At 49.3% G+C, this 14,154-nt stretch overlaps 1 protein-coding gene across 4 annotated transcripts in view; it reads left to right on the plus strand.

The window, feature by feature from the left end:
• The window catches only part of WWC3 (WWC family member 3), a 110,658-nt gene that overhangs the window by 64,254 nt on the left and 32,250 nt on the right, over positions 1 to 14,154 (plus strand). For all 4 annotated transcript variants that reach the window (XM_045089282.1, XM_045089284.1, XM_045089283.1 and 1 more), the window contains 3 exons: positions 409 to 538; positions 2,945 to 3,091; positions 5,860 to 5,933. In XM_045089282.1, the coding sequence (XP_044945217.1) occupies positions 409 to 538; positions 2,945 to 3,091; positions 5,860 to 5,933 (351 nt within the window). The remainder of the gene's footprint in view (positions 1 to 408; positions 539 to 2,944; positions 3,092 to 5,859; positions 5,934 to 14,154) is intronic.

Raw genomic sequence — 14,154 nt, forward strand, 5'->3', positions numbered from 1 at the left:
ATGTCTTTCGTATGTTTGTTTAATAGACATTTTTGACCACTAACCCAGGTGCTGGGACTAAACAAATAAGACACGATCCTCCGCTCAGAGAGGAGTTTAAAATCCCAGGAAATTACTCAAGCCACTGTTGGTTGCGTAATCATTAGTAGAGGTCGTGAGAACCGGACCGGCAAGGCCTCACCTGTGCTGGCTGTTCTGGAGCAAAGAAAAGTCGTCCGCAGGTCGAGCCTCATCTCTGTGTATTACCACAAGCAAGGAAGGGTTCCTGGGATCTTTAATTTTCTCTGCCAAACCAGTGTGTTTAACTTGTGTCCCATCTTTCTAAAAAGCTTCTGAGTTTTTCACTGTTGTTCAGCCTATCGCTGGACTCTCGCACAGAATAACTCTTGCGTTTTCGTTTTAAACCAGGATTGATCGGAAGATGTCAAGCACTCACACCAGCTACAAACCGGATGAGGCGCAGGCGATAATGACTGAGCTCCGGACCATCAAGAAAGCCATCTGCACCGGCGAGAAGGAGAGGCGGGACCTGATGCAGGTAGGGGCTGGCCCTCTGTGCACCCTGTGTCCATCCGTCTGCCTGCCTGCGTGTCCATCTGTCTATTCGGTAACATGTTAGGAAACTCTAGGTTTGTGATATATATTGTGTATTTGTCATGTATACAATTCATATATACTTTAAAACGTACGTACATCTCATACATGTATGTATGTTCTTTATGTGTGTGTATGTTTCTGCATACTGTGTATTAAAATATTTAGAAGTATGGGTGTTGGTTTCCTAGGGCTGCCATGACACCGTGCCACAGACTGGGAGAGAGCACCTGAAAGGCATTCTCTCAGAGTCTGGAGGCCAGAGGTTCATGGTCAAGGTGCCGGCATGGCCACGCTCTCTCTGAAGGCTCTAGGGGAGACCCTTCCTCGCCTTTTCCAGCTTTGGGAGCTGCTGGCGATCTTTGCCGTTCTTTGGCTCATCGATGCCCTGCTCTGATCTCTGCTTTCATCGTCCCATCGTGTTTGCCCTGTGTCTCTGTGTCTACATGCTTCTCTTCTTATAAGGATGCCAACCACAGGATTCAAACCCACTCTGATTCAGTATGACCTCACCTTAACTTGATTCCATCTGCAAGGACTCTCTTTCCAAATAAGCTCACTCTCACGGGCTCTTAGCACTTGGATGTATCATTGCGGAAGACACAGTTGAAGCCATAACGATGGGCAACACAGATTGTTCAATAATCAAAATAATTTAAAAAGTCTGATGAGAAATTGGCTGCCACCTCATTCACTCATCCCCAGTAACTACTTCTGTTAGCTTCTTAGGTGGCCTGCCAGCATTTTTACAGACACGGGAGAGCATGAGCACATGTTCCACTGTCCCCACAGGAAGGTGGGGCTTCCTCACGTGACCCTAATGCCCTGTCCCCTTTTCCGCACGTGTCCGCATGAGCTTCTGCCTTCCTCTATGTAGTATTCCAGCTCATGGGCAGATTTTAGTTATGTGGCTGGGATCGTTGGAGCTTTCTACTGCTTTATTTTTTGGTCCCTTGGACTTCTGGGGATTTGGGTATTTTTAGAAAAAGCTTGATTTTTTGCATGTGGAGGTGCACTGGTGTTTTGACTTGGTCCTGGGGTGCACTCCGGTGCTTCTGTTATGGCTTTCATTTTTTGCTCAACGCCCCGAGTGCCTGGTAGGCGCGTGTCTGGATTCTGCCGAAGGACATGTGAAGCAGAGCTCGGACTTGTGGCCCAAAGGAGACAGGTGCGCACATAACTGCCTTGCACGGCAGTGCTTCCGAAGTCAAGGTCAGGAGACTTGTGGAGTGTCCCCACAGTGGTTGTTCAACTGCCCATTACTGGGCACTACACCAGGCCTGCTGGATTAAGGTTCTGGAGGTACGACCCACCAGTCGGTATTTTCAGGTGCCCTCCCAGGTCACGAGAGGTAAATGGTCAACGGTTCAATTTTCTCTAGGCGCTGGTGGCAGGAAGAGCTCCTGCCACTGACTGCAGCCTCTGAGGGCAGCGTTGGACAAGGTGCGGTGTGGTCGTCCCCCATTTAATCTAAGCCCAAACTCCGGGGCTGAACCAGGTGGTAATCCACCGTGGGGGCTTGGAGGACTTGCCCCAGGAGGTTGAACTAACTTTTCTGCCTTGGCCTTTCCAAGTGTGCTGAGCGGGGGCAAGCCACCCACTTGTCTCGAGTGGCTCCCCACCGGGGACACTTATAGAATTTCCATAAGAAGCTCCAGACCCCAGCGTCCTCTTTGAGAAGCTCCTGGGAGAGGCCTGGGCAACGTCTTCTCTAGGAAAATCCAAGAAGTTGTTCTGTCTTTTATGACCTTAACAGTACTGGCCCATTTCAGCATGCCTCCATCTGGATCCAGAGCCAGCTATGCATGTCATGCTGCACCTGTGCGTTCTGGTGTCTATGGAAACGTCTGCTGGAGAGAGATATATTCCAGAGTCTTCTAGAAAATTGTAGAAAATTGTAGTTCTTTTTTACTTCCACCCAAAGGAGTTACGTACACAAGGAGATACAGTTACTCTAGTTTCTGGTACACTAACATCCATATGCGAGGACTCTTGACCATGTAGAATTACGACTGAAAAATCAGGCTCTAAAAATACATAAACCTCACCTGGGAGTGGTTTTCCTTTTGTGTGGTGTATTGAAATCTCAAGGCGGCATTCATCTCTGTCAGACTCATTTATCGATGCAACATTTTGGATGGCAGTGCTCCGCCCATTTTATCGAGGTACAGTTGACAGATAAAGTTTTAGAAATTTAAGGCGTTCCACCTGATGACTTGCTATACACATAGAAGGTGGAATGATGACCACGATGAGGTTCGTTAACACACCCATCGCCTCACATCGGTTAGGGTTAGAAAGTTTCTATCACACACAAAGAACTCAAGTAACTCGTTTCCTTCTGTTGCAGAGTCTGGCCAAGCTGACCGATGGCTTCAGGAATAGCTTTTCTCTCAGCGACCCTCCGCAAGACTTCCCTCACAATCCAGGTGTGCCCGGCGATTCCTTACCTCAGCAGTTCTGCGATGCTGGGTCTCAGACTGACATCATTGGAGAGGTACGCCAAGAACGGAGCCACGAGCCGAGGGTGCCAGGACAGAAAAGAGCTGGTTTTGTGCTGCCATCACTCATTTGTTTGATTTTGCCACTTTCTCTTCAGAAATGTTTTCCCTTTTGTGCCATTACATTTGAAGGAAAAATCCAGCTGTAAAGACTCCATGACCTGGAAGGCAATTGAATTGCTTGTTACCTCTGACCTTGTGATTTGGGTTCTTTAAAACAGCAGACTCCTGAGAATTGAGTTTAGATGTGTGTGTGTGTGTGTGTGTGTGTTAAGATTTTTTTATTCAGAGAGAGGAGGAGTGTGGGGGTGGGGGGCGCAGAGGGAAATGGAAAAACTTAAGCAGACTCCACGCTGAGTGGATCATGACCTGAGCCAAAGGCAGTCGCCCAGCCAGCTGAGCCACCCCAGGCGCCCCTCCATGTCCTTTCGTTAGACGAGGGGATAGAGGTGCCAAGTTCCCAGAGGTCATGTGGCCAGGGAGAGGCAGGTCTTCCTGGGTTTGAATTGACATCTCTGAGGCCTAAACACCTGTGCTTTCTTCTGCATCACACACTTGTAAAAAAGTGTATTGAAAGGCTGAACTGGATTGGTTGGCTATTGCTGCATAACCAATTACTCCAGAACCTAGCATCTTAAAGATTTTGTTTACCTATTTGACAGAGAGAGATCACAAGCAGGCAGAGAGAAAGAGAGGGAAGCAGGCTCCCTGCTGAGCAGAGAGCCTGATGCGGGACTTGATCCCAGAACCCTGAGATCATGGCCTGAGCCAAAGGCGTGGCCCAACCCCTGAGCCACCCAGGGACTCCAGAACCTAACGCCTTTATTATTTCAGACTTACACCATAGCTCAGGAGTCTGGGCAGGGTCCTCTGCCTCAGGGGCTCTCCCAAAACTGCCAGTGAGGAGTCACCCGGGGCTGGGGTCTCATCTGAGGCCTCAACTGGGGAAGGGGCCACTCTGAAGCTCACATGACTGTTGGCAGGATTCACTTCCTCATAGGTTGCTGGACGGAGGGCTCTGCTTCTTTACCGTACAGACCTCTCCGGCACAGTAGCTCGCTTCATCAAAGTGTGCAAACTGAGAGTCTGTTGGCAAGATGGAAGTTACTATCTTTTATAATGGAATCACAGAAATGGCTTCCCGTTATCTTCCCATCATGTGTTGTATTCTACTGGTTACAGTCAAGGGCATTCTCAAGGGGATTTCACATGGGGTGAGTCCCAAGAGGCAGAGACCATTGGGGACAATCTTAGACACCTGCGCAACTAACTTCGTTCTCACTTCCGTGCTATATGACTATACTGGAACCTGTTGAATCCATTGGGCCGTAGGTTTCTCCTTTTTTGACCAAGATGTCCATTTTGTTCTCAAAGAAGAGTGCAAACACAGACCTTAGAGATCTATAGACAGCATTGAGAAGAGTGGTTTTTTTTTTTTTTTAAAGATTTTGTTTATTTATTTGAGAGAGGGAGAGAGAGTGAGAGCATGAGAGGGGAGAAGGTCAGAGGGAGAAGCTCTGCAGAGCGAGGAGCCCAATGTGGGACTTGATCCCGGGACTCCAGGATCATGACCTGAGCTGAAGGCAGTGGCTTAACCGAGCCACCCAGGTACCTGAGAAGAGGTTCTAAGAAACGACATTTCTTGGTCTTGATGAGCTCAGGGTGATGAGGTGACAAGTAGCCATTTCCAGTGTAGACAGTTTCTGGAGCTGTGATGTTATAGCCTAAAGATATTTATGTTAAGGAAACCGTGGAGAAGGGCTTTGGACAAGGCTGTTAAAATGTACACGATGGTGACCCATCTCACTGGAGAGCACTTGCTCCACCCCTCATTCAAAGCAATAAAGATGTAGAGAAATTCCTATTGACTTATATCAAAATTGGTATCAATAAATTTAGCACTAGTCGTTCAAATAGAATATTTTCAAATGTTTGTTGACATGAGGTTACTTAAAAAAAAAAAAAAAAGACTTAGTGGCTATAACATGTGGTCTAGGTAAGGTCAGATCTACAGAGATAATTGATTAATGAACTAGTGTTATATGTTTCCAGGAATGAAGGGAGAGGTAACTGAGGTGAACTATAGTTACCTCCCATACAGGTCTTTTTGGTTTTGTTTTAGGAATTGTTTAGTTCAGCATAATTGGTATGAAAATATATAAGCACAGCTAGTGATCACGTCAGAGTGCTACGTTTCAGTTCCAGCTCCTGGGGTGATGGGCCCCATCAGACTCTTCCACATGCTGCTTTCCTTCCTTTTGACCTTCAGTTCTATAACATGCTACGTAACATTCCGAGGAGGCCGGTAGCCCATGTCTCATCCAGCTAGTCCGCCTTCTTCAGATCTCGCGACTTCGCACAACATTCTTCTGCATTCATTGAAGAACAAGAGAACGTACTGTACAAATGGGATGAATATTTTTGTCTTTGTGTCAACTTCTACTGACTAATTCCCCATTTTTTAAAAACTTAATTTGTTGTTGTTGTTAAGAATTACACAATAGATGAATACATTTCCACTGTTAAAAAAAAATCTACCAGTGTTGGGGGAGCAAAGTCTTCCCAGGTCCACTCGCAGCTTCTGCCAGCCAGGGTGGTGGGCGAGCCCTGTTGGGTGTGTTTCCTTCCAGACCCTTGAGAAATGGAAATGCAAAGACAAATGAAAATATTCTCCACTGTCGCTGAAAGTTTAGATGAATTCTCTGTTTTGAAAATGTGTCTTTAATATGTCTCTTCCCCCTTTTTTTCCTTCTGTTCCGGAAAGTTTGGCTTTGATGATAAAACAAGACTTGTGGATCGTGTCAGGCTTAATTGGCAGTATGAGGAGGCCAGAAAGAGGTAAGAAGCTGCTTTCTCAAACCTCACCTTCTGCCTCCTTCCTTTCTCCCCTGGAAAGAGGTTTTGTGGAGCTCCAGGCTGGACTGTCCACTTTTTATCAGAAAGCAGTGTCTGCTAGAATGCAAAATCCACGATCTTCCTTTCTGGGTAAGGCTCTTAATGCCCGTGACAAAATTTCATGTGCATTTAAGATGCGTAATTCTCACTATTGTGGACGGTTCTGAAGCCATGACTGAAAAAAGACGGAGACTTCTCAGCTTCCGTCTCCACCCCCCGCCCGCCCTGCCTCCCGCCCAGCCACCGTCCCTCAGAACTGCTTCAACAGAATTGCCTTATCTTTTATATATGTCGTTTCTAACTGCAGAGGTTAATGGAAACAGTCACATATCTTGGTTTAAAAGACAGTTTAATAAGGACCAGGTCAGCAGGTGCTCGCGGTTCCTCGGCCGCGGGACTCGGGTGGAGAGCGTCGCAGCCTTTTCTGTTGACTTTCGCTGTAAATCATCCGCCTTTGGAGAATGGAGACTTGAGCCTGTCTGTACATGTTCAGAATTTGTCTTCTGTCCCCCTCTCCCAGCCCGAAGCATCGGACAAGGGCAGAATGGATGCAGCGCGGCGCGCTCGCGGGCAGGCTGGGTTTGTGGCACATCCTGTTCCTCCCCGCCTCCGCAGGACCCTGGTTCCCGTATTCTGACCCTGCCCTAGCTTTCGGGTCCCCTTGCTAGAAACCCTCTCTCTCTTTTGTGTCTTCTGGAAAGAGCCTTAAAACCAAATTATTTCCACATATGTGCTTCAGGAAGCTATGAAGCATGTCTTTTCAAAAAAAATTCTTTTAGTCACATGTGAACTATTTTCTGAGAGGCTGGGGGAGAAGGAGCGCAGTGCCAGGTGGGGTCAGGGGGTCCTTTCTGGAAATGAGATAGTTGGGTCGGCTGCAGATCCTGTATCGTTCATGATGTCTGGAAATCCACTTTGTTGCCTTTTTAGAAAATGTAAAAATAGCAACAAAAGCGGATCAGATGACTCCGTGCTGGAGGGCCGGCGTGAGCGGACACGGGCTTTCTCATTGCTCGGAGCTCGAAGCCCCGCTTCTTCCTGGCTTCTCACCTCGTATCTGGGCTGGGCCTTCCGTTTCCACACGGACCACTGCCAAGTGCAATCAGCCGTGCCGCTTATCACTGTGGTCATGTTCTCCATGTGCCCCGCGTGCCTTCTCCTGAGCTCGAGGCTGTCTGTCGGGCCGTGGTCTGCTTGGAATACGCCTCTGCTCATTCTTGCATGTTTCTGCTGGGCCGCACAGTGTGGGTGCTGGAATTTGCTGTGTCGTATTAAAATGCAGAAAATAGTTGGTTGCTATGCTTTGCGACATAATTGTTACGTGTTTTGCTGCGACATTTACTAAACATAGCAAGTGATTTCTTTGTTTTCTAGAGGTACTACGGGTACACAGTGAGTAACCTTTTAAATGCTGAGACAGCGCTATTTCAGGATGCCCAGGACCTTGTTAGGAATTGCACGCAGCTGCGGGGGTGGAGGGGGCAAGACCCAGGTGGCCCAGAAATGCCGTTCTGGGCTCCATTGGCCACATTTAAATATCAGGTACCCACGTGGAGATGTCCTGGATTGGCTTGCACAAGCATGACGTTTCTTTTTCCCATTAGCACAGTGGTTCCCACCGGGCAGAGCGGAGGAGAGGGGACTCTGGCCGCGTCCTGAGGCAGGTTTGGTTGTTACAGCTCTGGGGGACCTGCTCGGCCGCTGCTTGGCATATTACGGCGCACTGGCTGGCCCCACACAGAGAATGAACCCCCGTATGTCACCAGTGCCGAGGCCGAGAACCCCTGCTCTGGCTGGAGGACTGTGGTGCCTCAGCGGGGCCATCCCCACAGGATTTCCTGCTGGCCTCCATGTGTGGGTGACCCCACTAGCTTCATCCGCACCCCCCAGCAGTGGGCAGAGGAGCTGCTGGGAGAATGGGAGATTGTACTCCTGTCTGTGCCGTATCTAACCTTGTTCTGGACATTTCAGAAAAGACAGTGTGCTTTATGCGATGCGATGACGGATGGTCTTCAGCCTGTTCGGGAGATAAACTCCTCCCCAACTAACAAGAACATGTCGGTCTATCAGTGGCTCTGCCTGCGGGTGACGACCTCTCGCTACCCCACCCCAGGACCTGCTGGGGCTGTGCGTGCGCGTGTGTGCGCACTTTTGTTTTCCTCTTCGTCTTTATTATAAAAATAGTACATGAGTACATTGTGTTTGTCGCAGGCGCGCACAGCGGAGACCACCCACTTCCCCTTCTCTGATGCCGCTTCCTACCCTTCGTGGTTTGGTGTGACACCTTCCAGGCTTTGACCTAAACATTTGAATAAAGGAAGCCCATGTAGTTAAACGGAGGATGTGATGGGCATCTGGCTTAGAGTGCACAGCCCTCCCTCCGTGCACAGGCATCTTAGACGGGGTGTAGTTCCTCCCTTTCACAAACAGCGCACATCTCTTCACAGGCCCCAGCCTCGCAGAAATGACTGTTTCCTCGGACTGATACTTAGTGATGAAATGTACAGATCTTAACGCGCATATGTTGAAAGGTTTCGGAGGGGCGCCTGGGCAGCTAAGTTGGTCAAGCGTCTGACTCTTGATCTCAGCTCAGGTCTTTATCTCAGGGTCCTGAGTTCGAGCCCCACGTGAAGCCTATTTTTAAAAAAAAAGAAAGTTTTGATAGATAACCCCACATTGCCTTCCAGAATGACTTAGCCACGCTGCACTGCCACCAACGCCAATTAAACATCTTTATTCTTTGTCAGTTTTACTAGAGTAACAGGCAGAGACCTTCTCTCAGTTGTCATGTGCTTCTCCCTTGTGTGAGTGGTGCATTTCCTCGTGCTGGTCAACATAATTTTGTGTGATTTTTGATTCTTTTAATTGCTGGGTCTGAATTCTTTTTTCTAGACAAGTGATCCTTTCAAAACATGTTAGATGCTGTCATTCCCCTGTTCCACATGGCTCTCGAGCCTTGAAGGAGGCTGCTTTTGCTCCCCAGGGAACAGTTTCGGTCCTCAGGACTAGCGACAGGGCACTGCCGGCAGCCAGTGGCTGGAGCCCAGGAGGCTGCTGACCAGCCCACAATGCACAGGGTGGCCTCACAGCAAAGACTTCAGCCCCCCGGGGTGTCAGTAGTGCTTCAGCTGAGAAACCTTACTCTTGGCCTTCTGCTTTTACTTCTAAAGCCCTACTGTGAGGAGCCAGTTTTCCACTAACCCCGGGCATTAGCCCGCTCCCTTCCGTGTCCTCCCTTGCCTGGTTGTGGACAGACACACTGGGTCTCCAGCCTACCAGGCACACTCCTGAATTAGTGCCCAGAGTTGGCAGAATCACGGCCCCCTCAAGGTGTTCACGTCCCAGTGCTCAGAACCTGGTGGCTGTGTTGCCTTCCGTGGCAGAAGACACTTTGCAGATGGGATTACGTTAAGGACCTCGAGATCGGTGATAGTTCCGGAGGACCCAAGGGGGCTCAGTGTCGTCACTAGGGCCCTTAGAAGAGGGACAGTCTGGAAGGAGATGTGAGGAGGGAAGCAGAGAGCAGAGAGGCATGGGCCACAAGCCAAGGCCTGGGGGCAGCCCTGAGAAATGCCAGTGCCATGGATTCTTCCCTGGAGCCTCTAGAAGGATCACAGCCCTGCCCACCCATTTTGGCCTTTGGACTTCTGAGCTCTAAGATGATGGTGTGTGCGGTTTGAAGGCACCGGGTCTGTAGGCTTCTGTTACAGCAGCACGAGGACACCCGCACCGTGCTCTGGGCCTTCGCTGTTTCCTCTCCTACGGGTGGAATACTTGGTCTCAAGTCGGTCAGGTGGCTTCTGCTCTCCTCTTGGTCCCCTTGTCGGAGATGCTTCCTTGATTGTCCGGAATGAAGTAGCCTGCCCCATTCCCGCCCCCATCACCCCGATGCTCCCAGAAGATGTGACCACCTAACCCATTCTCTGCGTGAGTGTTTTCTCTTTTATCATCTGTTTTTCCCTCCGAGAGCGTAAACCACACAAGGGCCGGGAGTTTTGTCTGTTTAGGTCATTGCTGTGATTCCAGTAGCTGAACACCACTGAATAGCTATTGGATGAGTAGATAAAGGCCCCGTCCCGACGTACTTGCTGTCTGGCCCTTGCTTCCGGCAGCAGGCAGGCGGAAGGCGTCCTGGCAGCCCAGGGCAGCTCCAGGTGGACGGCGCTGCTCTTGGGTCCCTTCCCCAAGGCCCACGTCCTGATGGGAGCCTTGAGGTACTTCTCCTTGAGCTGAGGAGAGAAAAGGCATCAAGACGTGCCTGTCTCTAGGGATCTAACAGGTGGGGAAGGTCTCTCCATTTCAAGAACCGTGCTTGCAGGATCTGTAATCACACCAGGCTCAGCTTACAGCTCTTGGGCCTTCATGGACATTTGAAGAGGCTTGTGATCTTGACTCTTTCTATAATGATTTCTCCTCCTGGGTGTTGGAGGAGATGGCATTGGCACTACACCCTGAAGGATGCTGGGATTCTGGGTGCCTGTGCATTTGGGGAGCAGGGAGCAGGGTGGAAAGTTGTGCGATCGCAAGTCTCCGAGGAGGTGGGGGGTCGGTCTGCGGCAGCGGGACAGGCTTGTAGTTGCAGAACGAAGGCGAGCGGGGATGGGGACGGAAGAGGCTGCGAGCAGGGAGGCAGGACCACATCATGGCAGACCACTGGTGCCTTGGAAAGGAGTTGAAATTGCTGGGCATTCTAGGACCTTTGAGTCGGGAATGTTCAGTGTGAGCCGTCCCAGTGGGGAGATGTCCAAGAGGGCAGTGGGAGGTACCGTCTGGGAATCTTCGGCATCTAGGTGATACTGATGTCGCAGGGTGGCAGAGCTCACCTTGGGAGAGAGCGTGCACTGGAAAAGGAAGAGAATTCACGGTTGAATCGTAAGAAAGTCCCATAGCTATTGGCCTAGTGAGAGTGAATTTGCCGGAGAGGGGAACAAAAAGTCCTAGAGAGCCTGGCTAGGAGTGAGCAGAAGAGAAGAAGAGGTAAAACCTCAGAAGATACTCCCCTGCGGGGACCCACAGCGATGGAGGAGATGCTGGCAAAGGGCGAAGGACAGACCGACGACCTCCTTCCCAAGCACTGCTCCGAAGTGTCCCTGTTCCACCGCGGTCCACCGCGCACAGGGCAAAGGAGCGCAGTGACGGGTTTTTATCACGCGGATTGGCTTTTTTTTTCCATTTAAAGAACTCTTGTTCTGATCATTTTTTTCCCCTGTTAAAATACCTTCCTCTTACAAAATGATGATGATAGTTGATGTGAGTAGGTTTTTTGCAAAATCTCTACTTGGGAAAATAAAAAGTCAGCTGCCCTTCATCAGCCCCTCCCCCCGTGTGACGTGGATGGCGCTCCCTGCAGCCTAAAGGAGGCGAACAGCCCCAAAGAGAGAGTTCTCAGAGGCCCACTTCGTGGCCGAGGATCACTTAGAAGGTGGATCTGGAGTTTGGATGATGAGTTGCTGTTCTCATTGGACTTGAAGCTGCTTTAAAATGTCTGTGGAGCGTTCTTGTCAGCAGAGCCCCACCCTCTGTCCAGCAAGGCTGTTGATCGCCGTGCCCTCTGTGGGGCACCTGTGGTTCTGCTCCCCTGAGGTGGCTGCAGGGCACCTTTCCAGACCCCGCGGAGTAATTCGATTTTGCCTCTAGTTACTGAAGTGAGTTTTTCTAGATCTGGCTTGATCTGGTGAGCGAGTGAGCGCCTGCCTTGTAACCTACTCGGCTGTTGGTCACACAGTTGCCCGCTGCACCTGGGAAGGCGCTCTGCTGGCCACACCTTGGAGCCGTGGTCAGGACAGCCTCACGTCCCCACCCCTCTGTAGACATGTGACATTAGGGAGGTTCATTCCTCCACGAGAAGTTCAGCTTGCCTACCCTCCCCAGAACCTCCTGGGCTTTACCACTTCTAAGCTGGGAGTGTGTGGGGGGGGGGTGTATTTCAGAGATGTCTCCCTTGCATGTCTAGATTTGAGATGGTTTTTCAGAGTCGTGAAATTGTCAACATGCAGTGTTCTGGACAACGAGAAGTATCAGGATGTATTCAGATCTAAAGGAAGTTTGTGGAAGTGGGACTCATAATTCCAAGTGGTGGTGATTCCTAGAGAATTCCCTCGACCAAACTGCCACTCTCGTGATGACTGGCTTTGTGTTTTCAGCCCCGGCTCATGTGAAATGTACCAAACAAGTGCTTCTTTGTTTCCCTTCGGGAAGTCACTTTGGATTCTCAAGGCAGACCTTATGATTGGAATATTTTCACATTATTGGTTAAAAATTTTAGAATTTTTCTTTTCTTTTTTTTTTTTTTTAAAGATTTTATTTATCTGAGAGAGAGTGAGAAAGAAAGCATGAGAGCAGAATGAGGAGCTGGTGGAGAAGCAGGCTCCCTGTTGAGCAGGGAGCCTGATGCGGGGCTCGATCCCAGGACCCCAGGATCTCTTGACCTAAGCCGAAGGCAGACACTTCATCAACTGAGCCACCTGGGCACCCCAAAATTTTTTAGAATTTTTCAAAGCCAGTTTGGAAGAGCAAGGCTTGAACCAATCCCGGTGACACAGATAGTTCCTTATTTTTAACCTAAGAGCACTTGTTCCAGAACTGTGCACAAACTGTAGCTGTTTCCATAGCAACACTCACAGTCCAGCTAGGAACAAAACATATGGCCCATCCAGTTTCTCTGTGTCTTAGCATGTGTTGCCAGGATGGGTCCTGCTGTTCCTCCGCTGTCCGGAATCAGTGTCCTGTTAGGGTTCCAGTCGGCTCGACATTTAACTCAGTCAGTAATTTTATCACCCACCTGACCTCAATCTTAGCTGAGGATTTCTTAAACTTCTGCTGTTCACTTACATGGATATTTACAAAAAGAAAACTAAAGAGAGAAAGCATAAGCAGTATCAAATCTGTAGCTGTGATTGAAATCTGAAGGCACATGTCTCGAGGCTGACACCGTGTCCCAGAATGTGGCCGTGCCGTCCTGCCATGTCTCATAGCCATCAGATGGGACCGTGGCTTGCCTGGAGTTCTGTCTCCCTTCCAGAAAGCAGCCATATTTTAGGAACACGCAAAATTATATGGTAGACTGCAGACTTTAGGTATAAATTTAAATAATTAAGGATTATTTTAGATATATAAAATATATCTCAAAACTGTGTTATATTAGAAGTGCATTTTTTACAGTAAAAATGCAAATCACATTTAGGATTTCCGTGTGAATTGTGAGGGTCTCAGTAGTTTCTGCAGCATCAATGCAGGTTTCCATTCATGGTTGAATGGTGCCTGGGTTGTAGCAGGAAACCTGTTCAGGGAAACACAGTGAGGGAGAATGATTCCTCTTTTACTTCTGCCTGCATCAAAGCTGCTCGGGGGATCGAATTTGGAGATCACATAATAAATATGAAACCTGAATGCTTGATTTAAGGATGTGCTTTTGCTTCTTCTCTGTCATGAGCACACGGGCATACATTTTAAAGCTTTTAAAGGCATTTGCAAGAGGTTATGTATCTTCTGCTAATCCTGATGCACGAAGTGTCGTCCTTACGGATGGCTTGTTTCCAGGCCAGCAGCAGAGTAGACGAGGCACACGGCGTCACAGGCAAAGCCGGCTTGCCTGTCCCATGGTGAATGCACGAGAAGTCACTGAAGGAATCCTTCTAGAGCTTTTGGCTTCCAGCGCAGACAGACAGGACGTATGTGCCTCACCCCCGAATGTCTGCATCTGGAGTGTGGCTGTATGGAAGGAAATGGCACTTGGCAATATCTCTCTGTGTTCTTCTAGAGTCACAGCTCTGGGACGACCATGCACTCATTTGCATCCTTGTGAGATTTAATTATGTGAACAAGCACTCCTCTCCTCTTCAGCATAGAAACGCTTACCCCATGATCAGCACAGCCCGAACAGCTTTTCCGGGTGGGCCACACGAAGTCGGTTTTGTCCTAATCTTGTCTGTTCTGCCAAGGTGGTCCCTTGCCGTGTGTCTGTGCGTACTTGTCCCGTAAGCCGTGCACTGTCACGGTACACTGGGTGTCACTTGGGCCACTGTGCTATTTGTCTTGTCCTTCGGTGGACAGACCTTTTGAAGTTGGCCCTTCGCCTCTCTTCCCACCTATAATTCTTCTCTTCCTGCATTCTGTTTTTCTGGTAGCGGATATGACTTGAAATTTGCCTGGGAAGAGGAGGATT

This window comes from Mustela putorius, unplaced genomic scaffold, assembly GCF_011764305.1.
Source record: "Mustela putorius furo isolate JIRA1106 unplaced genomic scaffold, ASM1176430v1.1 tig00003836_pilon_pilon_pilon, whole genome shotgun sequence".
Lineage (NCBI taxonomy): Eukaryota > Metazoa > Chordata > Mammalia > Carnivora > Mustelidae > Mustela > Mustela putorius.